Raw genomic sequence first — 26,055 nt, 5'->3', positions numbered from 1 at the left:
GGGGTTCTGGGAACTGCCTATTCTCAAAAGCAAACAAACAGGAAAAAAGGATGCATCTCATGAGAAACGCCAGCTTTGATAAAGCTTCATAGGAGCATTTTTTTTCCTATTGATAAAGTGCCAGGAGGGAGCAAAGAGCCAGTCAACCAGAGTCAGAGAGAATGCTGGAAAATACACCAAACAGCTGTCAGAGGAGGTAATGATTCCCACAATCACAGCGAGGAGGGGGGAGGGAGAAGAGGTGGGCACAAGATAGCACTAAGAAAGTATTTGGCATTGATTTGTTTTGTCAAAAAAAGAGATGTGCAGCCTAAGAGGATTTGTAAGGTTTCCTCCAGCTCGTTCCTCCACACTGTGGCAAACTTTGTGTCTAGAAGCGGGGTTCCTCTTACATCGAGACATCCTGAGTTCTGCTGTGCTTTTTTGAGCAGCTCTGTCTATAGCTTCAGAAGAAATTCATTAGGAAGCAACCTTGTGAAAGCCCACACCGAATCCCATCAGCCCGGGAGAAGGCTCCCTTAAGCCGGGCAGATGTCAAGTTGCAGCCAACATTAAATGCTGCGAGCGTTCCCTTCGCTGCATGGAAATGATGTGTAGGAGTTGAGGGTACACTGAATGGATTACCTTCGAGGGTGAAAAATTAACTATCATCCGCTGCACACACCAAATCCACACAAATCCTTGTCACATGGGACACATGAGAAGACGCTGACTCAGTCTTTCCCTCGTAATGTTTGGAAGACCAGCGTGCAGGGGTCACCTCTCCCGACTCAACAAAAGAGAAAAAAAAAAAAAAAACGCTCGTAGGACGTAGAACGGAATTTGATTCCCCTGGTTTGCACAGTATACTACAACATTATAAAAACAAGATTTCCCCTTAAGCATTATATCAACACAGATCACTATCAAACAGCTCGTTTTCCCTGAAGGACTCACCAGTGAGTAATGAACCAAATGGACGTTGCCAAAGTTCAGTTGGAAAGAGAGTCGAAGGGCATCAAGGGTAGTTAGGGTTTTCGCCTGCAAATGTCTTCAAAGAGTTCGCGCTTTTGCCATCCCTTGGGATCAACTTAAATTATTTGAAAGGTTGCAAAATCAAAACAGGGGTGAGTCATCTAGAGTGGGTTATATAGTGCCTTCCTCATACCATCCGTCCCTTCATCAGAGTCAGAAAGCGAGCAAGCGAGAGGAGAGGTGGGGATGGATGTGCCCCATTTTCTTCAGCCTCCATTAGGAATATTGATTTCAGGCCTGGATGGAACAAGGCTTTGGGAGACTATGGAACAAATTAGCCTCTACACCCCAGTCAGCAGTTATAACAAGGCCTGTGAGGGGGCTTAGCCTTAAGTCATCCTCATAAAAGGGAAGATATGGGATCTTTTCCAAAAGCACAGAAGTCTGTTTCTCTAATGAAGCATTGCACCTCTGCAGATTATTCTGCGCTGGACTTTGCAGCTTTGAAGGACTTTCAGTGAAACTGCCCTCCACTCTACTTTTAAAGGAGAACTTTTTTGTAGGACATGGCTCTCGAAGTGCACTTTGTGAAAGCGTGCCAGCGGAGGTGTTGTGTTTTAAGGCGACTGGTTGGAGGCAACGCTCGGTCGCACCATTGTTGCAGGAATCCTCTGAGGAGCACGCGAGTGTCTTGTGATTGAGTCATGCAGCCGGCTCCAGCCATCTCTATCACCAACTTTATGTAGGCCATTTGAAACTTTGCGGAGCAGCTCGGGCCAACAAAATCACGAGCTCTTGTTTCTCTCTCTCGCTTTTTCCTCCAAACTGTTTCTCCTCTTGCGCTGTCCCCCTCTTTCCCTCTCTCCTCCCTGCCTCCCTGGACTCATTTGTCACCGTGGCCTGATTATTTCAGCCTGTTCCTTGTACTCCTTCCAGCCGGCTAACCTTCCTCTCTTAGTTGCTGTGACTGTCGCAGCCCAGTCCTGTCCTGGCCTTTCCACATGGCCTCCTCGTGGTTTTGGACCGTAAAAGCTCTCCCCAGGCCCCAAATATCTGCCAGGCATTCATTCACACGCAACGGTGTGGCATACAATTCCTCTGTGAACATTATGAAGCCACACGCTCATCACAAGTGCAGAGGGTGAGTGCTGAGATTATGGATTGAACAATGCAGCGTGCCGGCGTGTGAACGGCTGTACCGCAGATATAAAACTATTAAAGCTTCATCAATCCATATTATTATATGGTCAATAGATGAAATGGCTCCATGTTTTATGACAGCATATCGCTTACTTCTATATTTAAATGCACATTGTCAGTTTCAGTTTGCTGTTATTGTCTCTGGCAAATGCTGAGAAAAAACATCTTAAATATATAAATAACAGCACCATAAATTGCATCCCCATATTTATTCCAAATGTTTACTGTCCACACAAAATAGTGAAGTCCGTAAACCCTGAACAGCAAAGCAAAGAGCTCAGAGTAGAACTGTTTAAAAGTTGCTGTGTTTTTGGCATCTGATTCCGCTTCTTCCAGGACACCTGCTTACAAAGGTATTTTGGGCATGCCCACCTGCGATAAGCCTCGAGGGAGGACCCAGAGCATTGTAGATCTTAAACCCCGGCTGAGGAACACCTTTGGATCTCCCAGGAAAATACCGGTGGAAAAGACGAAGGAGAGAAGCAACCGTTGGGACTACTTTACTTTAGTCTAGGGTGAAGACCCAACCAGCTCGTTCGACATGTTGTTTGACCACTTCTGTAGCCCAAAGAGTTAATACCTGGGAGAGGTGAGATGCAATAACACAATCTCTAGCTTGGTACTACCAGACCCAATCTCACTTTGTGAATAGATAAAGTCTGGCCACACGCCATAGAGGATTGTCTATTGTCTATTGTCAATAGTGGGCAGAGCCAGGCGACACACTCTGCTGCCCGCTGTGTTCTTGGCTTTACACATGAAAAGTGACGGCAGAAGTTGCTTGAAAAAGGAAAAAAAGGGATCATGACAGCGATGTTCTCTCCTTTCATATTTTGTCACCTCTGCACACCAGAGCAATTTATATGTAAAACCGCTGAACATCTTGGATTTTTGCTTTTGAAAAGTCTCAAAACACTGTCAACCAACAACCTGACAAACACTTTGGCTGAAGCATTTTGACCCCCTTTACCTTCTACCATTGTGAACAAGACCAGAGTAAGTGCCATAAAACAAAATTGGTGTGATGGATGTCTTCAGATAATCTTCCCAAACAAGCGCTCTTCAATAAATAAGTCTCAATTTCCTTCCTACATTTTCTCCATCCGTATTTCTTTCCACTCCCAGACAGAAGAAGAGTTTTTTATTTTTACTTTAAGTCCTGTCAAATTTGTGGATTTCATTGTGTTCCCAAAAAATAGGGAGTAAAATTGTTTGTTTGCTCTCTGTCCCATCCGTAGTGAGAGTCTTAAAGGTGACAGGGCTTGTCAGCTGCGGTGCTTTCAAATGCTCTAGTTGTCGGCCCGTATCTGACATCTCCTTGTCACCTCGGTGAAAGCGGGGAAGGAAGTGACAACTAGTCTCTCTCTCAGGAACCCAGATATTTCAGCGGCGGACTGGGAAGACCGCTTTGTGGAACACTGAGATAGCAAGGGTCGCCTCAGTGGAAGCTCATCTGTCAACTGGATACTGAGAATTAGACTGTGACAATGAGGTGATAAAAAGGTGACAGTCAGGACTCGCTGCCAAAGGAAAACAACATCCTGTGGCTGGCCATCTGCTGAGGCCGCTCTGTGGTTTAATAGTGTGGCTGATCTTTAAAGGGTCAGGGCAGATTGGTTTACTGTGTCTGATGGACTAAAGGTGGCTCTACTGTCCTGTCCTATTGGGTGCATGCCAAAGTAGCCGTGGCAGGGAGGAGGAGATGTGGGAGTCTTGTAAAAGAAACTTTTTAAAGAAACCAAACCACTCAGAGCTCATCATTATTAAATTAGATTTATTTTTTAATTTTTTTTACTAATTATGTGGTAAGGCCAATCTGATATCACACAAAAGCATTTAATACCCCTGTCAGTTCACTACATGTGTCGGTGTGAACACCGGGGCATTTTTTTTTTCGTGCAATTAATTCAAGCTTTTGTTTTTCTTGTGAGTACTTTCACACAGAACGTAAATATTGTGCTTCAAAAAAGCGGTGATTTGTTTCATAGGAAGGAGGTCGATTTTTCTGAGCTTTTGCACCATGAATACAGGCATCAGCCAATCACATTATGCGTTTCAGGTATTGTGACACCCCCAGTTTCTGTTGTGGAGAGTATTCATTCAAATCCTGCACTTTTAAGCTCACATGCAGAAGGATTTGCAGACAGAGCACACAGCTTCGTCAGTGTTGGTTGGCTCACCCGTATCATCAGGCCTGAACCCAAAATATTCCCGAAACGTCTTTCTCATATCGGCTGCCTGCCGGCCTGTCTAGCTGTCTGCATAATGGCTGACTGCTGTGCGCTGCAAAACTTCACGTTAAACCATCTCTGTGTCCTTTTAAAAGAAAAAACAGCTTATGTTTATGACAGTTTTGAAGTGGTCTTCCTACCGTGGTTATCTTAATACCAGCCGTGCCTTGTGTTTTGATGCAAAATATTTTCCCGCAAGTATTTGGGATTTTTCGTGTTTTTTATTCGTAATGCCCCCGGTGCAATAAGGGCTTAAGTAGAACCTTTTGCCTTACCCAAGCATGACAAGTACATGCATGTGGTTTTGGCAGCTAAGTTACTTAAAATTGCAATAAATATATCACGTTATGCACAAGTTATACATTACTAACTTCTGTTACTTAATGTGGAGAACCACCCAAAACTTCTCCCTACCAGGACATTATCACTTCTTTTACATGACCTCCATCATTGACCCTGGTCATACGTGCATGTACTTTTCACAACTAGATGAGGCAAAACTTGGCGCTGTCACAGTATCCTCTTGTGGACTAACAGGTGTTTTACTTTCTTTGGCGTGATACCCAGCTGGTAAGGCTCATAATCCACTGAGTAAAACTCTGTATGTGTTGTTTTAGTGCTCACTGAAAACAACAGTGTACTTTTTTCCCCACATTATCTCCTATCACATGAAAGTGGATGCCATTCCGTCAATTAATCTACGCTGTGCTTTAGGGGAAGAGAAAGAGGCGACAGTACAGCAAATGTTTTTTTTCTTCTGCGGCCGAACCTCCAATCTGCGAATGAGATGGAATGATTTTCTCTCTGCAGCAAACACAGGCCCCCTTTCTCACTTATAGAGAGGCAGGAAATTTAACCTGAATAGGACCCATCAGAAAGTCTCCCTGAGTGTTCAGAGCCAAGCTTGAAGATACAGAGAAAAACCTGCAGCTATAAAAAGAAGTAACACCGCCACAATATCAGAGATGAAATGGGAAAAAATAGGAATTGGCTCAGTAGCAACCGCATTAAGCTGAGTTTGATGAAAGAAATCACCAAGCTCCGTTTGTTTTCCCTCCTCCTCTGCAAATTGACATGGGGGGCCTATTAAGAAATTATAACGCCTTTATTTCTCTTAGATGAGAAATTAGATTCTGCAGTACTAAAAACCACTTTGTTCACACGTGTGGCTTAATGTTTTGTTCGGCGTCTGGGGCAGAAATTGTGGGGTGAAGTGTTACAAATCCCCCCCTCCCCCATCACTTAGAGGCTGTGTTTTAATTTGATGTGCACGATTAGTAAGCCTGATAGGCAAAAATGTTTAACGGACCACCAGCCGCCTTCAATTAAATCACATCAAGCAAAAGACTTAAATTCTTCATCTACTTACTCTATTTTTTGCATTTCTTTAAAAAACCGCCATGTTATGGGGATAATGACGGATTTCTCTCCATTGCCGTCGAATGTGCGTGTTCAGAGCCCGACAGGAAGGAACATACATGAATGAGTATTATGCATAAAGGTTGATTCAGTGTACTTGTTTTGGGAAAGAGCAGCGACAGATGCATGTACAGAGTATGTTTTCCGGTGGTTCTTTACACATACATGGCCTTCTAGCACGTTTGTCCTCGTGTCGGTTCTTGTGAACATGCATGCCCGTCTGCTGACGTAAGCTTTGCACACGTGTTGTCCTTTGTGTGCCGCATGTAAGTACATACAAGCCCGTGTACTGCGTGTTTGCCGTCTGTGTGCTCGTCCTGTGCTTTTTTGTGTTTGTGCAGCATGTTGTTTGCTCTCCGTACCGGACCACGACTGAGCGCCGTGTCCTCCCACTGGTCCCAGGTACTCGTTCCAGGACGAGGAGGACATGTTCATGGTGGTGGACCTCCTGCTGGGAGGAGACCTGCGCTACCACCTGCAGCAGAACGTACAGTTCAGCGAGGACGCAGTCAAACTCTACCTCTGTGAGATGACGCTGGCGCTGGACTACCTGCAGAACCAGCACATCATCCACAGGTACAAATTCAGCTTCTTCTTCTTTCATTTCAGTTCAAACCTTATTTCCTCCTAAAGCTACTTTGACAAAATGAAAGTACACTAACATTTATTCACATAGCTGAGCTCCACCCAAACCAGCTGAATAAGCTTCTTTGATGTTAACAATAACAAATTGATACTCAGCACTCACACGTACTAAACCAGTAGCTTGTGAGCGACCCGGTTGGAGACTCCTGCTGCAGCAGCATCCAAGCAGCCACTGTCAACACGAGACATACAGAAAAGTAGGAAAACATTTTTTTTTTTACATTTAGAGATGTATTACTTGAAATAGGGATGTGCCATTTCATATTGGCCACGATGATGTGGTTCAAATTTTTAATAGGATAAAAGAAAATTCATTGCGTAATGCTGACAATAATCTGACTTGGCATAATGATGTCATATCATGATGTCATATCGGCGTTACAGTTGTTGTTTACTAACTTAAGAACTAAGTTTTAATTTTGTCTCATTTTTACTGAATATTTGAAGGCAAACTGTCACGTTTATGCAGGCATAAAACTATAGCACCTGTTTTGTTGCAATAATATAGTCCTCAAATAATAAATATTTTTGTGATCATAAAGAATATTATTATCACATAAGTATACTGAAAAATGTTGATATTATATAGGGTCATATCGCCCACCTCGAACTTGAAACCTGAACATGTGAAGAGCTCCTATAATATAAAACTGTTAAAAAAAAATAGCATTACTGTTCCTGAACATGCAGAAGCCACATAGTGAAAGTAATTTAATATACTAATATATAAAAAGTTAAAGTGACGCTGATTGATATTTTTGCTATGAATTGAACAATGACATCATTTAAAAGAGTTGATTTGATGACTTTGTAAGCAAACCTACAGAGACATCCATTTATGTCTGTCCACCTGACAGATAATGCAGAGGGGAAAGTAACGATATAGTATAGTAGTGTGATATTTTACATGGCATTATAGTATCAATACACAGACGCTAAGTATTGACATTTTAGTATACAAATCAATAAATAAATCAGTCACATTTTTCTGAGCGTTGGTCAGTCTGTCAGCTTCACAATCCCATTTTGTTGCAGTAAAGAATGATTGAAGGGAGATGAACGGCCTGAAAACTTGTTTTTATTGAATACAACATGTGGTGACAAAGTTTTCCTTTGGGGCGCATACAGTGAATTTGAAAACACGGTAATAAATCACAGTCTATGGTATCACAACACACTGCAGATCGCTAGCTCTTTAAAATTGCATGAATTGTGTATTGCGGGTCCTCTTGTGATTTCCGAGCCTGCTAAAGAACATTGTTTTTATTCTTCACCACCTCCTTCCACGCCAGCGAGTCGCTAACCTTGTCTCTGACTTTTGGTGTTTTGAAGCTCGTGTACAGTGAGTTTATCAGAGATTAATTGCTATCCCAAAAAACTCCCAATTATAACTGTGTTTTAATCCATTATCTACATACAATACTATTCAGATACACCAAATGCAGGTCTTTGTTTCATCAGATAAACCAAACCTCAGTTCAGAGCTTTGATTTTCTCCTGCATGGAAATAAACCCTGTACATCAGCTCAAGGTTGTGTCGGTAACTTTCAGGACTCCAGAGGTTTGGTGTCTTTGTGTTCTGCTGCTCCAACCTGCAGCTCCAAACATCGGTGCTTTATGAATGTTGTGATTTACTCCTCAGTATGAATAGAAGTAAAAGCCTTTACATCACAATGTATTCAGTTGCCTAATCTCCTCTCTGCTGCGGCGATCATCTCATCACAAAGTCACAGTGCCTTTCCAACCAGCTTTATGTGCATTTCTTCAGGCTTTACGTCTCAGTATAGATGGGGTTTTTTTTCCTCCCACCTTCATCATGTCCTGTTGACTAGTCTCACCTGCCTCCACTTTCACCTCACTGTTTAGGGTCACATGCTTTCAGCTGACAGACATTATTCTTGCGGAATAGTGCGCGCTGCCTTGCAGCGCCACAGAGATGATAGTAGAAAGTGTTAGTCATGTTTTGCTTTGACTGCAAAGTCTCCCCTTTATGTTTTCTATATTTGGCAGCAGTTATATTGTATTTATAGACCAGAGTATGTTGAGGAATGCACATTATCTTCTTTTTAGAGGGCCACTAACTCTATTAAAATCAATATCAGAGCAATTAAGATGTAATAGTATATAACATCATTTCTCCCTGAGTCCTGGTGTGTACTTGGGGAGGAGAGGGGGGGGGGTACTTTACTTGGACATGTGGGCATCCCTGTTTCTATTTACGTTTCTGTACAGATCTAAAAATAGCACACACGAGTTTTCCAGTAATTGTTACCATCCATCATCCTCAACCAGGCTGGACTCGCTGTCCACCGCTTTTTGTCCAAATATGCTGAGTGCAGCAGTCGATGTGTGTGCAGTCCAGTAAGTGAAAGAACGAGATCCCTGCAGACTGATGGCTGGAAAACAGTTTGAACCTTGTTAAAAACCTTATTCGGCCTCCATTTCTTCCTTGAACCAACAGAGTGTGTATGTGTGTGTGTGTGTGTGTGTGTGTGTGTGTGTGTGTGTGTGTGTGTGTGTGTGTGTGTGTGTGTGTGTGTGTGTGTGTGTGTGTGTACACATGTTTTGCTAATGTTGTGGGAATGTGCAGTAAATCGATTTACAGTCACATTGTGGAAATCTGCCTCTCCTTTGGGGACAAAAAGCAAATTCCAGTAATGTAAATCGTTAACGTTTAGTATACAGACGTGATTAAAGCTGAGGGATAACAAGTAGGAGTTACAGTCAGTGTAATGTCCTCTGAAGGGAAATATGAACATGTATGTGTTTGTTCAATTCTGAACAACTACACACACACACACACACACACACACACACACACACACACACACACACACACACACACACACACACACACACACACACTGATGCGTTTCCCAGTTTACTAAGATGTTTAACATAATCTTTAAACCCAGGAAGCTTTGCTACAAAATAAAACAAACAGTAAAATTAAACTGAATAATACATGAAGAAGTGTAGTATAAAGGAATGCTTTGACCACAGTATTTAAAAGTGTTCGTAGCTTCCAGGTCTGAAAAATGAGGCCGATGCAGAAGTGTCCTAAGCTGCAATACCACAAAGTCACTTCTAGTTCAAACTACTCCAAACTAGCAAGATTGTGTCCGCAAAGATCCGAACTCGAGGCTTCATATCAGCTGTTCACAAGTCAACAGGCGACATAACTGTTGGTTGCCGCACGAGTTTGTCTATAGATAAATGCATAGCCAAGAGTCAAAGATTCTTATCACTCTCATGTTTGTGTGTTAAATCTGAGGTGGAGGCAGAGTCTGGTTAATGCAAATATACAGTACAGTTATCCTGGCTACTGTCAATGCTTAAAAATCCACCTACAGTACCTCTAAAGTTCATTATTAATACATAATAATCTGCGCATAAACTGTTGGAAAAAGAAGTAGTTTGAACTTTCACTGGTCTCTGTTGTTTTCCTGGCGGTAAACACCAGAGATTACATGTAACTTGATTGACAGCAGCCTTATTGATATGTATCTCCGGCTATTTTTAGATGCTCATACATGAACATATGCCGTACACCGGCATGTATGCACCACTACTCCTCTGCTGGCAGCCGCACAGTGACGACAAGACTCACTGAGAGTTCGTGGTATTGATCTGTTGTTTCAGGGAAGTGAATAAAATGTTTCCTGAAAAACAGTATTCAGATACGAGTTCAGAAATCATTCATGCAGAGATCATACTGTACAGCAAATACTGAATATGCAAATATTTTCATTCTACACACACATGTCTCATGGGTTCCTTATTATAACGTTATATGATAAGGAACCCATGAGACAAACACGCCTATGTGTGTATGTGTAGAGTGAAAATATTTGCAAGTGATGTGTCAGTCACTCGTTTCGCTACACAACAGGTATCCAGGGATTTTTGTCCTCGTCTAGTTGGCAGAGGTGTCCATCACATACGTTTCAAAACTGTCGTTCGAAATAGGTGACGGATGCTTCGGTCTCCTTGACGTCGTGCGTTCTGCTCTCTAACCAGTCCCTGGGTGTCCGTGGACTCACCCAGCTTCGCAATTTTGTTCCACCCTGTAAGTTTTAGACAGGAGAATACTATACAATTATTTTGTTGCACCAACTGAGGGAAGAAGGGTCTTTGGTCTCCTAGCAACAGTCAGGCTGCCCAAGGAGGTAAAATTAGTCCTACGAGGAGAAGGGAAGTAGAATTGGACTCCTCTCCTCTCCTCCCCTCCCCTCCTCTCCTCTCCTCTCCTCTCCTCTCCTCTCCTCTCCTCTCCTCTCCTCTCCTCTCCTCTCCTCTCCTCTCCTCTCCTCTCCTCTCCTCCTCTCCCTCTCCTCTCCTCTCCTCTCCTCTCCTCTCCTCTCCTCTCCTCTCCCCTCCTCTCCTCTCCTCTCCTCTCCTCTCCTCTCCTCTCCTCTCCTCCTCTCCTCTCCCACTTGTTAGATCACCTCACACTGGAGATTTCCTCGTGTATAAAACAAGAATTCACTTTCATGTTCGATTTGTGTTTAGTTTCTCGCTGCAAAGTAAATTAAGTGAATTCTGTACTTCAAACAAAATGTCTCTGTGCTGCGGCTGGCACTCCATCCAGGATTCCTCCTGAGAACATGTATGTATTTCCCTCCAGCTTTGTACTGCTGGATCTGTCCACCCCACCACCTCCACCTTCACTCCCCTCCAAGAGTTTTGGCAGCTCGCATTAGCATGAGCTTAGCGTTGCATAGCCACAGCGAACACATGCGTCCTGTGGGGTGTTCGGATGCTCTCTGCAGACCGCGTGTATTCTCCACACCAGCGTGATGTGCGGCATAATTAAATAAGCTGTGTGCGCTCTGTTAATTGCCTGTGGAGTGCTCGAAGGGCTGGGAAATGTCGTGGTGTGTGTGTGTGTGTGTGTGTGTGTGTGTGTGTGTGTGTGTGTGTGTGTGTGTGTGTGTGTGTGTGTGTGTGTGTGTGTGTGTGTGTGTGTGTGTGTGTGTGTGTGTGTGTGTGTGTGTGTGTGTGTGTGTGTGTGTGTGTGTCCATTGCATAGGTGCCCAGCAGTGTAATAAGCATGTGCAGACAAACCTGCGAGAGCCTCCAGGGGATCGCTGACGTTTGTGTTCTCGTGCACTTCGGTTTAAAATGCAGGGCTTTAAAGACCTTTCTCCCTCTTGTTCTCTCACAGAAACACAACACAACATGTTGCACCAACATGTAATTCACACATGCATCAGCCTACAAACACCTCCTACAGACTTTCACATCTACACATACTGTACACGTCTTCTCTCAGGCATTCCCACTTAAACACACTGATGCAGCACAGTTTGTGATTTAACTGAGAGTTATATAAACAAAGTAGACATTTAGCAAATGCATTGAACCTCTAACTTACTGAAACGATTCACAAAGTGTGTTTTCATCCACCTCTTTTTTTTTTTCTGACATTTTCTATGAAAATTTATCAAAATGAAAATGTCATCATTTGAATAGAAAGCAGCGAGAAGCTGTAATGGAAACAGACCTAGTGAATAAATCATGTCGCACACCAACCATGTGACGTAGATGTCCACTGAAGCTTCAGCCGAAGAGATGAAAAAGAGGAGCAGATGCAAAGATTTGTGCAGAGCGATAAGCAGACTGGAACCTTCCTCAAATTAGGACATGAAACAAACAGAAATTATTCATTTATCTTACTTTCTGTCAGGGTTCTCATCTGTTTTCGCTCTTCTTCTGCAGCGGTTCAATGGCACCCAACTCGCTTTTTCTTTGCTGATTTTTTTTTAACTTTGGTGAAACTTTTGTGCAATGTTTACAATGTTTACAATGCATAAAATGAGTGTGTTTGTCTGAGTTGAGGTTATTTATTTGACACATTTTTTTGATGTTTTTTTCTTTCTTTTAGAGATGTCAAGCCAGACAATATCCTACTAGATGAACAAGGTAAGGATGTGAACCGTTTGCTTTGTGTTTGTTTGTGCAGTAGACATGGATTAAATAAGATGTTCAAATAATGCTCAGAATTTGTTGAAGCCCACATGGATAGGGAAAAAAAACAAAATCTTAGATCTGGTTCCATGATAAAAAAAAAAAAAAAAAAACAACAAACAAGCCATCTGTACAAAGATAAACTTTGAGTGTGGCCAAGTTCCAGCTAATAGTCAGACTTAATTTAGATGTCCGTATGTGTCTGTTGCACAACGTTTTTTAGCTCTTGACTATCTTAAGACTTTCCCAAATAAATACATGGTGGACTCGCCTCCTTTCACGCCACTAGAAAACATACCAAGTGCCTCCTTTAGAAATGGAACACAAAGATACTTTACTGGGAAAATGCAATGGAGAATGTAACTTGAATTGGAAAAGGAAAACACATTTCAAAAATGACATTTTGAGTTTTCCTCCTATTTGTTAGTTGGTGCCACTGAGTGTTACCACGGAAACATACTGTACTACAGGTCCTAGTTTAAAGTCTTTATTTTTGTGAAACTCCAGATTAGACTGAATTAAGAGCAACTTTTCGACTGTCTGAAACTGTCCCCTGATGATCTCACAGCAACCTTCCTTTAACTGTCAGAAGCAAAGGATATCACAAAGCCTGCTTCTTTACGTTCTCACAAGCTCAAACCTGAACTGACTGCTGGGAGGACACATCGTATTTTATTCTGAAGAATCGTACATTTTCCTGATGTCCACACACATTTTACCTAAAAAAAAAACCAGTTTGCTGTAGTCCACCACTGTGTCATTTTAGTTTGTATGAACTTTATATGATTTTGCAAGATAATTTTGCCGAAGTATGTAGGCACAAATCATACTAGTTTACAATGTGGATGTGAAACAGGTGGAGCAGGGTGGTGGGTGGGAGTACGGAGGAGAGTAGTTCTGGGACGTCAGGACTGCTGTGGCGCTTTCCTGAGGTGCCGTAGGCCGAACTCGATGAAATAGCAGTGAAGGGAGGAGTCCACTTATAACACCAGTGAGACACTGCACACTCTCACCTTGTTACTAAGGCTGGGTATAGTGTCTTACTTCAGGTGTGTGAGCATAGCAATCACAGCGTTACCGTTGCATCTTGTGAATTAGGGAGGTAAGGATAGGTGGTAATATTGAGACAGTCGACCATTGCGGTGTTCTTCCACATTAATATGGCACTTTGTATGTTAAAATAAACTATAAGTGTCTCCTACTAAAGCCTCCACCTCAAATGTAAAGCTACAGTTTGTAAGATCAGATCCCACAAGAGGCTCACACCCCACCAGTAATACTGAACAATGTATTGCATCATATAGAGTAAATGGAATGAATTGAATACAATTAGTTAAATTTTAAATGTCTCATCACCCTGAATGATTTTAAACTCATTTTTAGCAGTGCTTCTGACTGGTCTGCTGCTGTCTGTGGTGCTGTGATTTGCATTCCGTTGACTACACGCTGCACAGTCATAGTCAAAGATTTCAGGTTTTTGAATCATTCCTTCAGTGTAAGCTCTGATATCTACCTGTAGGTGTTTACTCAGGATTTATCAGTGTGTAATCAGGTTAAAGTGGGAATGCCATAATAACATGAACCTGTCAGATACACACACACACACACACACACACACACACACACACACACACACACACACACACACACACACACACACACACACACACACACACACACACACACACACACAAAGAGAGGTGACCAGGCTACTAATGAGTCACATCAGTAACAAGGTCAGACTCGTCAGGAGCATATAATGAGGACGCACCGTTTAGTCAAAGGAGAGATTTGCTTTACTTCATTTTCTCTATACCAGTGAAATGTTTCTTTTTTAATGTCACTATTTAAAAAATGTTGATGCATTTTTTAATAACTTTTCTTTGTGGGTTTTGTGTTTCCTCAGGCCACGCTCACCTGACAGACTTCAACATAGCAACCATTATAAAAGACGGAGAGAGAGCCACTGCCTTAGCTGGAACCAAGCCCTACATGGGTAACGTCTCAGCAAACACATGTCCCTACTGAGCAGAAAGAAGAGATGCAATGAGAGAAGGGATGTTGTATTCTTGACAGAGGAGTTTTGGTTTGAAGTCCTAAATGCTAAAACGTACCTGAAGAACACACAGTTCAGTTCATTCGAACCATAGACTGTATAAAAATGGATGTACCTTTTGGCTCTGAAAAAATTAGGCCAATGTATAAGTGCCTTAAATGGCAATACCACCAAGTGCCGCTAGACATTGGCTCCAAAAAGCGCAGGTTTCCATAGACCCCCATTTAACTGCTCTCATGAAATCCGAAGTTTTCTGTATGTCATTCACTAAATTCTCTCTTCCAGGTTAGTGTTCTGGTCGTCCATCTGAAAATATTCCCGTCATTTATTAGAAAATAAGCCTGAAAAAGCTGGTTTTGTGAGGGGGCGGGGGGCGGTGATTGACAGCCCTGTGGTGCAGTCAGGTTACGGCTATCAGTGGGCGGGACGTAGTATCGCCCACATCTCGCCAAAATATGGTCATATGGTCACTGCTGGCCAAACTCGAGGCTTCATAACGGGCGCTCACAAACCAACGGCTGACGTCACTGCTGGTCGCTGCTTGATTAGAACAAACTGTTTGTGATATTGTTGGGTAGATATCAACCTCGTGATAATCAGATGCTGAAGCGAGAAGGTGTCAGACATTTTTACACTCTCATCATCACTTGAGTTAAATGATACAGATTAAATTACAGATCTCGTGTTTATTTGTGAAAATTCGTCCCCTCCTGTCCTGTGATAACTGAGTAAAAATGCGCACTTCCTGCTGACAGTCTGCAGAGGAGTATTATTTATTTTTATTTTTTTTTTTTCCCCACTCTGTGCACAGGCAGTGTTTAGAAAAGCTTTTTTTCTGTCTGCCGCTGCTTTCAGCCCCAGAGATCTTCCAGTCGTTTGTAAGTGGAGGGACGGGCTACGCCTTTGATGTGGACTTTTGGTCACTAGGGGTGACGATCTTCGAAGTGCTGCGCGGATGGGTAAGGGCACGATGGGAACTGTGGTTTTTATTTTACTTGGCTACACAAATGAACTTGCCTCCATTGAACCCCACCGTCTGTCTCTTCCTCCACCTGCTACTTGTCCTCTTCGTGTCCCCCTGTCTCTTCAACAGAGGCCCTATGACATCCATGCCAGTAACTCGGTGGAGTCCCTGATTCAGCTCTTCAGTACAGTCAGTGTCCAGTACAGCCCCGCCTGGCCCAAGGACCTGGTTTCCCTCTTGAGGAAGGTGAGCTGGATTATTGAAATGGTTGAATTCATCTCAGAATTTTAAACCTAGAAATAATTTCCAAAACATTGAATTCAAAACCACCATGGAAATTTGAATGGAGGTTTTTTTTTTTACTATTTATGACATTTTATAGTTTAATCAATAATTATTTAATCAATTATTCAAAAGGAATCTGCAGATTAATCAATGAGGAAAATAGCCATATTTTGCAACTCTAGTCTTTTTTAAAGTTCTCAACCTGAACATATGTAGATATGTTTTTTGAGATACATTTGAGCAGGGATGTAAAATACAGTTGGGTCACTCAGATCTGTTCTGACAACCCTGCCGGTAAACAATCCGTTATCTCTCCTCCTTTACCGAGATTTTTTTAGTCACGGTCACCGTTAAAAAGGACAAACATCACCGACAGCAGGGCAAATCATCTGTCACTAACTAACCTTAATTTTGTGGTTTGGCTGTTGTCGGGTTCATGTGTCTCTGCAAGCTGGTGTCTGAACTCAGCCAAGGTTTGTTGATGTTGAAGAGACTCCGATCTGTAAAACTATTGTCGAGTGGCAAAGTGTTCCTCAATACCCAACGAATCCAAGAGCGAGAGCAATTTGCTCTCAACTGATCGTGTCATGTCAGTTTTATGAGTCTCAGACTCCCAGTTAAACTAAAGCTTTACAGTTTTTGGGGCCTGTGGATCAAAAGGATGAGAAAAAAAAAATTTGTTGTTTTTTTAGTCTGTCAGAAACATTCAAATTCATTGAATTATATTGAGAAACACAAAATTAAAGGATCTGATTTGGGCCAGATCAGTACATGTCTTATAGAAATATATGCAAAAATAAATAAATAAAGAGTAAAGGAATGTGGATGCAAATTTTAGTGTATCCTAATTCAATGACTTTAATGTTCGATATTTTTGACGAGTATTTTGAACCTTGCTGCCTGGATGCAGATGGTCTTCCCTCGTAAGAGGAGCAGGATAAAAAGGAGTTGAGGGATAAAGAGGTGATATCAAGGGACATATTACGTCAAAAAGTCACAGGAAGACAAAGGATGGAGAATGCAGGTACCGGAAGGGGACTTGAGCTGGAGGGAGGGAGGATGAGGCGAGACCTTCAGGGCAAAGAAAGGAAGGGGGAAGAAAAACGACAGATGGGAATCTGAGGCATGGAAGCACAGAAACAGAGCAGTCGGGTGACAGAAGACACATTGTGTGAGTCTCTGTGTGTGTGTGTGTGTGTGTGTGTGTGTGTGTGTGTGTGTGTGTGTGTGTGTGTGTGTGTGTGTGTGTGTGTGTGTGTGTGTGTGTGTGTGTGTGTGTGTGTGTGTGTGTGTGTGTGTGTGTGTGTGTGTGTGTGTGTGTGTGCTAATATTCATCATAACAAGTGATTTAACCTCATTAAATCCCAAATCGTTTTTTTTCTTGCAAGAGAAAATGTGCCTGTTGACGAGATGATTCCTTTTGCATCAAAAGGACATAAATCTGCTCAACACTTTTCTTGGATCAGGATCATCTTCTGCTTTGTGGCAACATGTTGTTGACAAGTGAAACCGTGCTGGAAACAAATGATCTCGTCCCCCCTGGCAGTTTTTCTTTGGTCGTTTCAAGACAATTTTTCTGAGTGAGTCTGAGAAACTGTGGCTTGTGTCAGGAGGATATTTCTTTCTGGCAGCGTGGAAGTGGGAGCTGGAGCGAGAGCGTGTGCTCTGTGTCTGAGAGACTGAGTATTCTGGACGGTGCGACGATCTCTTCCGCTCTGCTGCTGATCGATTACCGTGTCTGGACTCCAGCGAGACAGAGACAGACCTAACCGGCCCTGCAGGAGGGAAACTGAATCAGCCTGGAAGAAAATAACGCACAGGAAGGGAGTTAACACAACAGAAACCAGTCACATCTCATTGTCATTTCCAGCGTTTAGTCTGAGCCGAAAAATGAAACAGATGGTATATTCCATTAAAAACACAACCGTGTATCAACAGTGTTTTTTCTATTTTTTCCCCAGGAGTGAGTGACTCCACTCGTGTGGCGTTCGTCTGTCTCGACCGGTGCAACAGTTTACATTGAAGCCTGATGAGGGGCTGATTTGATTAACAGTGCCCCCTGTTGGTTGTTGAATTAGCAAGACCTCCAAATTATACAGTTTCCTCCTGAGAAGCCCCAATGTTTCAATCATTAAATAAATATTTATGAAGTAAATTATCATGTGAAAAAGTGTATAAAACTCTAAACCAGTTTTTCTGGATTCAGTAATTTTGAGCAGTTATGTTGAGTCATAACTATGTTGATGTTGTGGTTGCTGTTGCTAACAGAAGCTAACTGACTAACATAATGTTGCAGTTTCAGCATATTTCTGAGGTGAGGCAGAGGGCAGCGACTAAGGGTGCGTTCAGGCAGCTGGGAAGTTGGAAAGTTCCGATTTTGGTAACCTCCGACTTCCCAGGTGAGAGCGTTCAGCCCCCAGGAAATCTGCTCTGTCTGCTGAATACAGAAAAGTGACAAACCACCTCGTCATCACCCGTGTAGACATCACAGGGATGCAATGGAGTTCGGGAGATCGTCATTATTTGTACATTACATTTCTACGTGTTGTTTAAAACGGTCAGCAAACTAACGGCAACAACGTAACGTGGGAGGGCTGTTACCACTTTACGTGATAGTACTTTGTGTTGTTTAATGGCACCGTATCCTGCTCTAATTAGTGTGACCTAAATGAACCATGACGGGACTCATTTCTGCGCTGAGCATGTACATATATCTTCCTTTCATCACAAACGTCGCCATGGCGAGCGACGTCAGCCCTACTTATCGGAGCTGTCAAAAATCTCCAACTTTCCTGGTGGGAAATTCACAGTTCAACAGGCGTTCAAATGTTTTCTTCTCCCATTCGGAAGTTGGAACTTTCCCACTTCCCAGTTGTTTTTGAACGCACCATAATGACTGGCATTTTAAAAATCAACTCGTACAGAGCTTATAATTGAAAATCTTATAGAGGTTTTATGGCAAGTTTGCTTCAGCGAAAACAGATTTAACAGAATATTTCCGCTCTTGCCACACATGTTGTGAAGTGTTCCTTCAAACTGGCTGCTGAAAGAAAAAGAAAAAAAAAAAAACTTTTATTTTTCACCCTCAGTTTGTTGAGATTGTTCCACCTCCCTGAGAGAAGAGGCTGGCTGCTGAGGGAGGAGAGAAGTTGTGTTTGGTGATACAGCCACTCGGAGGGTGATGTTGGTGACGTGTGCGTGTGTGTGTGTGTGTGTGTGTGTGTGTGTGTGTGTCTCCCTCCTTTCCAGCTACTGACAGTAAACCCCGAGCATCGTTTCTCCAGCGTGTCTGACATGCAGACATCTCCCTACCTCGCTGATGTCAACTGGGATGCCGTGTTTGAGAAGAAGGTGGAGGCTGGATTTGTTCCTAATGTGAGTGTAAAATGATCCGATATCTCACACACACACACACACACACACACACACACACACACACACACACACACACACGCACCCACGTAGAATAAACATTTAAAGCACACAGGCACTGCTTTGCGTAATGAGCTGTGTGCAGCAACTAAATAATGCAAAGGAAACTGAATGCAGCTTCTTCGTGGTGTGAAGCGTGTGTGTGTGTGTGTGTGTGTGTGTGCGTGTGTGTGTGTGTGCACGTGCACTGACTGTTCAGCTCGGCGTGCGAGCGTGTCCACGTGCGCTGTTCACTTTGTGCTGCTCAGTGTGCGCAATACATTTGTGCACTCTGCGGCTGATTTATGACGCCACCTGTGTTTGTAAATGTTCCCCTTGTGCTTCTCCCTCCTACAGAAAGGTCGCCTCCACTGTGACCCCACCTTTGAGCTGGAGGAGATGATCCTGGAGTCACGTCCCCTCCACAAGAAGAAAAAGAGGCTGGCCAAGAACCGGTCTCGAGACAACAGCAAGGATTCGCAGTCTGTGAGTGACATCGTTATCTGCACAGGCTGATAAATCAGCTGGAGAGCTGCTATGTCCGTTCTTTCCTTTTACACAGGGCTGCTTTGGATTTACACTTCCAGTATGATGCATCTGCTACCGAGAGCTTTTACTTTAATGTATAAAATACGTAAATTAAACCCTTACTTTCCAACATTATCCCTCGTGTTCAGCCAAGTTCTATTTTATTTTATTTTCATATTTTTTGGGATCATTGGTGACAAGGAGGCTGCAAGGGTTTCTTTAAAGAATGATGACCAATGATCCCAAAAAATATAAAATATAGAAATAAAATAGAACTTGGTTGAACACAGCTGCATTTTGACCCGAGGACAACACGAGGGTTATTAACCTGTTTTTCAAAATGAGTGTGTACTTGGGGCCTCTGGTTGACTTAGTTTCACCAAACTGATTTCCCCTTTAAATTTTTGCGATGTTTATTTTTAGATAATCACAGTATTTCTCAGACAGGTACCATTATCAAGTGTTCTCAACAAAGGCACAATTTGAAGAAATCCCGGAAATGTTAAAAAGACGATTTCAAACTTGTGTGTATGGAACTCATCTCCCAATAATCACCTCACAACAGCTGAGGTTGAAGGTATCGAGGCTCCTAATGCCTGGATTCAACCCAGCATAGGTCTATGGCATCACATCTGTGGTCAGAAGGAGTGTTTGGTCCGCCTCATTTTGTACATGCTGATTTAGTCATTATCGCTTTATTTTTGTGCTTAAGAAGGCTACACCGTTCAGTGGTTTCATGTTTGTCTGTTGTGGTTATTTTCATTTCCTACTTGTTCCTACTTGTTGCCTGCAGACAAAGTTAAAGGAGTTGGCTACACATACATATACATTCATCCTTATAATTGCTCTGTACAGTATCTGTTAGCAGGGGGAGAATGCATCTCCTATGTTGAAGCCCAGGGGGTAGATGTTAATGTAGGAGTGTGTACACGCTCTGAAGTCTCCACTGGATGTTTTATTTTGAAAATTCAGCAGCTTGACACAGGTTCTTTCAAAAAATATATAAAGTGGCGAGTTTGGTGGGATCATGGCACATCATCTAGATTTGCATCGATCAGCTCCGGCGGCCGCGTCAGAGCCAGAACGCGATCCAGCTGTCAGAGACGGGACAATATTTTAGTCACGGGGGACAGTTTTCTGCAGAAGCACATTTACTTTTGGTACTTCTAGTAGACTTTTAGTTTTATATCATTTTGTTGGTAGTTTTACTGAAGTAAAGGATCTGAATAATTCTACTACCACTGGATATATAGGTATGAAATAAACTATCTCAGACTTTGGATCATGTCAAGACACTAAAACAAAGTCCTGCTGCTATTTCCATTGTTGTCTCTAGTTAAATGAACCCGTACCAATATAGAGGTATTAATTCTATGTCTGACCTGACAAAAAAAAATACACAAACCTGACAAAAATCATAAAATCCAACAGTCAGCAAAAACATTTAGGAACAAACAGGGTAGAGGACATAAAAGACACACAGAAATCACACTATCAACAAAATCATTCAAAAAGTCATATTAGCTAATTAATCTGCATCACCTATCATATTTCCACACAAGAAAGTGGTGGAGTAATTTACACGCTCCGCATTAAAAGCATTATGTTCTGTGAAGGAGGAGGAGTTGGCAGCTGTGAAGATGAAGGTGGAATTCAAGATGTCGCTGCATTTGTTGAAAGGTCTTTATTCCATTTGACGACAGAAAGGCCTGTTTCAGTGTTTTCCTATTTAAAAAGGGTAATTTACATTATTAGTACACAACGCTGTGATCTGCTGTGACCCGTTGCTTTGAGCCTCATGTCCGTCAGATTACTATTATTTTCAGTCTGTCGGTGCTAAAAGCAAAGAGGACACCAACACACACATTTTATTACTACCAGCTGCATTACTCACATATATACTGTATACACGGAGAGCCTGGGCCGGTCTGCGATAACAATGCAGCTCAGGTTTACCTTCGTCTCCGGTCTGTCACTTCCTGTCAAAACTACATATTTTTAGATTGGCAGCAAGACAAATCCCACCTGCTTTTTTTGTATTCTTTTTTTCTCAACTGTTGTGAATTACCTCTATTCTCAGCTCAGCGCACACAATGAATAACTCAGTGGTGAGCATAAAGAGAGACTTACTGTACATACATGCTAGCTGCCGGCATCTTTAAAATGCCCTCTTTCCTTTTATTGTATTCATGATCATAAATATTCCCAAACAGTCAATAATCTCTCCTTTTAATAAACGATTATAATACCAAAACAGAACAATTTTGACATTTAACTAAATAGTTTGACATTTTACGGGAAACTAATTTTCAATGTCTTGCCAAAAGAATTCAATGAGAAGATTAATGGTGTTTAAAATGGAGCTGGAGCCAGCAGCCTGTTAGCTTCATTTAGCGTAACGGTGTTAAAGTCTTCTTAAAGTCGTACAGAAACCAAAGTTTAAATGCCAGACAGCTCACCTTCCCGTACCGGAGTGGCGTGTGTTAGACTGCGAGTCCATCTCGACACCCACACTTGCAGTCTCGAGCTCTCAAGTGCACATTCATGAGCCTGCGGGTGGTAGATAAATGTGTGGGAAAGAAATGCTAACACACGGTGCGCTCTTCCTACGACCCGCAACTTCCCCCGGTCCGCTGCTCTGCCCCGGCCCAAGTGCTGCATCTTTCGGCTGCTTTTAGGGACAACAATCAACACACAGGAAGTAGTTCAAGCTTAAGAAACGTGGGACGTTACATCCAAACATCAAACATCAACAGCAGATCGATCCCTTCTTCTCTGAGCAGTAACTTGCTGGTTTCTGCACCGTCAGCATCTCGGTGGAAAGATGGTAAATTGTGTGAAAACAGTGAGAAATAATGTGCTAATAATTGACGTTTAGATGTGTCATATAATTAGTTTTTGTTTTTGGAAAGAGCCAGACTAACTGCTTCCAGTCTTTATGCTGAGCTACGCTAACAGCCTACTGACTTCAGCTACACTTTTACTGCAAAGACTTGAGAGTAAAATCCAGCAGAGAAAACATATTCTAAAGAATTTCTAGTTATCCAGTTCAAAGCATTTGCTAGTTTTAGCCTCTAAAATGTGAATACTTGCTGTTTCCTGTTAAATTTCTTGAAAATGTTGGATATTGGAAACTGTGACAAGCTAATTTTCTAAAGGATACAATGATTAATCAAAAATATACTCAACAGATAAAGCAATATTGCAACCAGTCAGCCTCTATGTAGTTACTGCAGCACGATATTGTGATCAAAGTCAGATTACTGAAGGATATTAGTCCAATTAAAAAGATTACACCAAAATGAAAAGTTTTGAAATACCAGATAACCGATAACACAAAAAAAAATCAGCTTCCTTCTGTGGAGAAGTTATGACATAATTAATACATGATGAAGCCTGGGTTCCTGATCTGCCCTGATACGTGTGTGTGTGTGTGTGTGTGTGTGTGTGTGTGTGTGTGTGTGTGTGTGTGTGTGTGTGTGTGTGTGTGTGTGTGTGTGTGTGTGTGTGTGTGTGTGTGTGCGCTAAGACTAGAGTCAGACTGTTTGTACTGAAGACTTTGTCTCTTCTGCCTTTGTGTTGCGTTTGATTGAAACATTATTTGCTGCAGACAGAAGATCGCCTCTCTTTATTTCCGAAAAACAGCCTGTTCCCATTAGATAGTCATCATGACATCAGTGTTATTAACGTCAGTCAGTGTGTGTGTGTGTGTGTGTGTGTGTGTGTGTGTGTGTGTGTGTGTGTGTGTGTGTGTGTGTGTGTGTGTGTGTGTGTGTGTGTGTGTGTGTGTGTGTGTGTCACGTGTTATCGAGGTTGATCAGCATGTGCAAGGAGTGTGTACCTCTAACAATAGCAGGTTTCTGAGACTTGGTGTTCGTACATGTGTGGAGCACATACGTGTGTGTGTGTGTGTGTGTGTGTGTGTGTGTGTGTGTGTGTGTGTGTGTGTGTGTGTGTGTGTGTGTGTGTGTGTGTGTGTGTGTGTGTGTGTGCGTGCGTGTGTGCGTGTTGCCTGCTTGTGTGTGCTCACACTGCGTTATTACTGAGATTATTAAATTATGAAGCCTTCAGTGCTGTTGTCATGGCCCCAAGTGCTTTCGGAAATATGAGCTTCTATTTTTGTCTCGGGCCAAACATCCAATTTGAGGAGGACTCACAAACAATTCATGACTTAAAAAGAGCAACGAAGGGGAAAAGCGGAAATGAGGAAAAAGACGTTTTCACTTCTGAGGTCACGCAGTTGACTGATTCAAGCCGACGTGGAGTTTTTTTTTTCCCCGATGATGATGATGATGATGATGAACCAGGCTGATGTTGATGTGTGAAATGATGACGATGTGGATGATGACTGGGGTGTTTTGTCTGTTCGCTGCCTGCAGGAGAACGACTACCTACAGGAGTGCCTTGAAGTGGTGCAGCAAGAGTTCATGATCTTCAACCGTGAGAAGTAAGAGAGCGGCGGAGCGGCGGAGCATCCATAACGCGGGCTAAAAGCAGAGTTTTCTGATTTGTCGTTCAGCCACAACGCAGCCGGCAGAGCGATGTCCTTTCAGGACAAATCCAGAGGATGAAGTTTTTTTTATAATTTCACCTCATTTATCCTGTGAACAAACAGATTTATATTGTTTCAATGCAATTTATTCTTCCTTTGTACTGTATCTCTTTTCTTTGATTTTAAAGCAACATTCCCAGGTAGTCTTTTGTTAGTTTTAAGACATTGTTCTAGTAATGATTTCAGTGGGAAGTGTTTCTTGAATGTTCTCCTTAAAGGTACGATAACATTCTTTAAAAACAGTCTTAAAATGTGTTTGTGTTAACATTCAATTTTTTTTTTTATCATATTCTCTGAATCTTTTATGAACATATTATGACCTAATTCTTAAACATTTTCAGTGGTAAGTTTTAGTTTTTAATTTGTTACCAGAAGGTTATTATTTGTAGAATATCAGATAACATGCTTTAAAAAGTAGTTTTAAAAATGATCTAGATGTTTTTTTGGTAATGTTTTTCAAATGTTTTTCATGTTATCGTATCATTAAGAAGAACATTCTGGGAACAAAAAAAAACTTCCCACTGAAAACGTTTAGAAAACATTGCATCATTTCTCGCCAGGTAGTGACACTTTCATCTTCTTATCAAACTCAGTTTGTTGGAACCTTTTTTTTTTTTTTTTGGAGCAGCAGTCCTACTTGTTTTTTAAATTAACATTTTACCTAAAGTAGTTACCTTTTTTTTTTTTTTTTTTTAAGTAAAACCAAAATGTTGTTAATAAGACTTCATTGTATGGAAAAAAAAAACAAATGTCCAATTCCATACCACACACAAACTGCAATTACATGTCTCTGATTTCTTTCATTGCAAAAATATTAAGTGGGTTAGTTTTCCATGTTGTTACTGGGCTCCAGTAACAACATGGAATCCAGTCCACATGTGGATGAGGTTAATTGAGCCAATTAACCTCATCCACATGTGGACTGGATTTTTCCGAGTGCCTCCGGTTCTTTTGGGTATTACATTGCAGATGAACACACACTCAAGATTAGGTGTGTTTACATGCATCCTGACTTACATAACATAAGTTGTTGGGTCACTTCTCTGGTGTTCATCCACAACATACAATACTCAGACCTCTAAGAATTAGTGTCCTGCACCTCAGGTGAGAACACGACTATGGTAAGTTTGGGTGATAACAAATACTTTTAATCACTGTTAATCATGATGACTTTTTGCCATTATTTTCTTTCATAAAGAAAAAGTTAGGCTCTGCTGGGGTTTGTTTAGAACCTGTCTGATCATCTGACTGCTCTTGTTGTGCCGTCACACTTTGAAGCAGCGTTATCAGTGTTATTCTCAGATGTGCTTAAACACAAAGTTACTAAAACTGCAAAAAATGATCGTCATATCTTCAAAAATAAAACCCAACTTGTGATGATCCGTTATTCTCTTTAAAAAAAAAAAAAAAAAAGTACTTCAATGGTTCCCAATTGTAAGGAGGAGTTTGAAGAAAAACCCTCAGTGTCACCTGCACTTAAACCATGACTGCATGGATGAATGTGGCGCTGACAGTGGAAGGACCCCCAAGCATTACCGCTGTGTGAAACTGCCGAGGGAACGCAGTCAGATAAGGAGAGTTAAGAACTCGTATCAGCTGCAGAGTGAGAGGAAGCACGGCGAACACTAATTTATGCCGACGATGAGCGCGCAGCATTCAGCAGCCTGCTGAAGTTCCTGATACTGGAAGGCATTGAGCCAACAGAGCAGCGTATTACTCCAAACCTGTGTGACAGCCCAGCCTCTTTAATGAAATGACTCGGTTCGTGGCTAAATACATTGCAGCTCTATCTTTTGTACGTGTCAGTCGAATGCACACAGTACGTTATAAACAACAAATG

General features: G+C 42.0%; 1 protein-coding gene across 1 annotated transcript in view; it reads left to right on the top strand.

Annotated features, from left to right (window-relative positions):
• LOC138615962 (serine/threonine-protein kinase 32C-like) overlaps nucleotides 1-26,055 on the top strand; it is an 83,749-nt gene that overhangs the window by 55,707 nt on the left and 1,987 nt on the right. Inside the window, exons 4-11 of the mRNA XM_069689869.1 lie at nucleotides 6,207-6,380; nucleotides 12,337-12,374; nucleotides 14,326-14,415; nucleotides 15,331-15,434; nucleotides 15,569-15,685; nucleotides 18,974-19,099; nucleotides 19,493-19,621; nucleotides 24,043-24,110. Coding sequence (XP_069545970.1) covers nucleotides 6,207-6,380; nucleotides 12,337-12,374; nucleotides 14,326-14,415; nucleotides 15,331-15,434; nucleotides 15,569-15,685; nucleotides 18,974-19,099; nucleotides 19,493-19,621; nucleotides 24,043-24,110 — 846 coding nt within the window. The remainder of the gene's footprint in view (nucleotides 1-6,206; nucleotides 6,381-12,336; nucleotides 12,375-14,325; nucleotides 14,416-15,330; nucleotides 15,435-15,568; nucleotides 15,686-18,973; nucleotides 19,100-19,492; nucleotides 19,622-24,042; nucleotides 24,111-26,055) is intronic.

The sequence above is a fragment of the Brachyistius frenatus genome, unplaced genomic scaffold, assembly GCF_029030835.1.
Source record: "Brachyistius frenatus isolate BFR_SWC_R1_liver_20210118 unplaced genomic scaffold, ASM2903083v1 Contig_8, whole genome shotgun sequence".
Lineage (NCBI taxonomy): Eukaryota > Metazoa > Chordata > Actinopteri > Embiotocidae > Brachyistius > Brachyistius frenatus.
The sequence above is the reverse complement of the archived record's forward strand: the minus strand, read 5'-3'. Positions and strand labels throughout refer to the sequence as shown.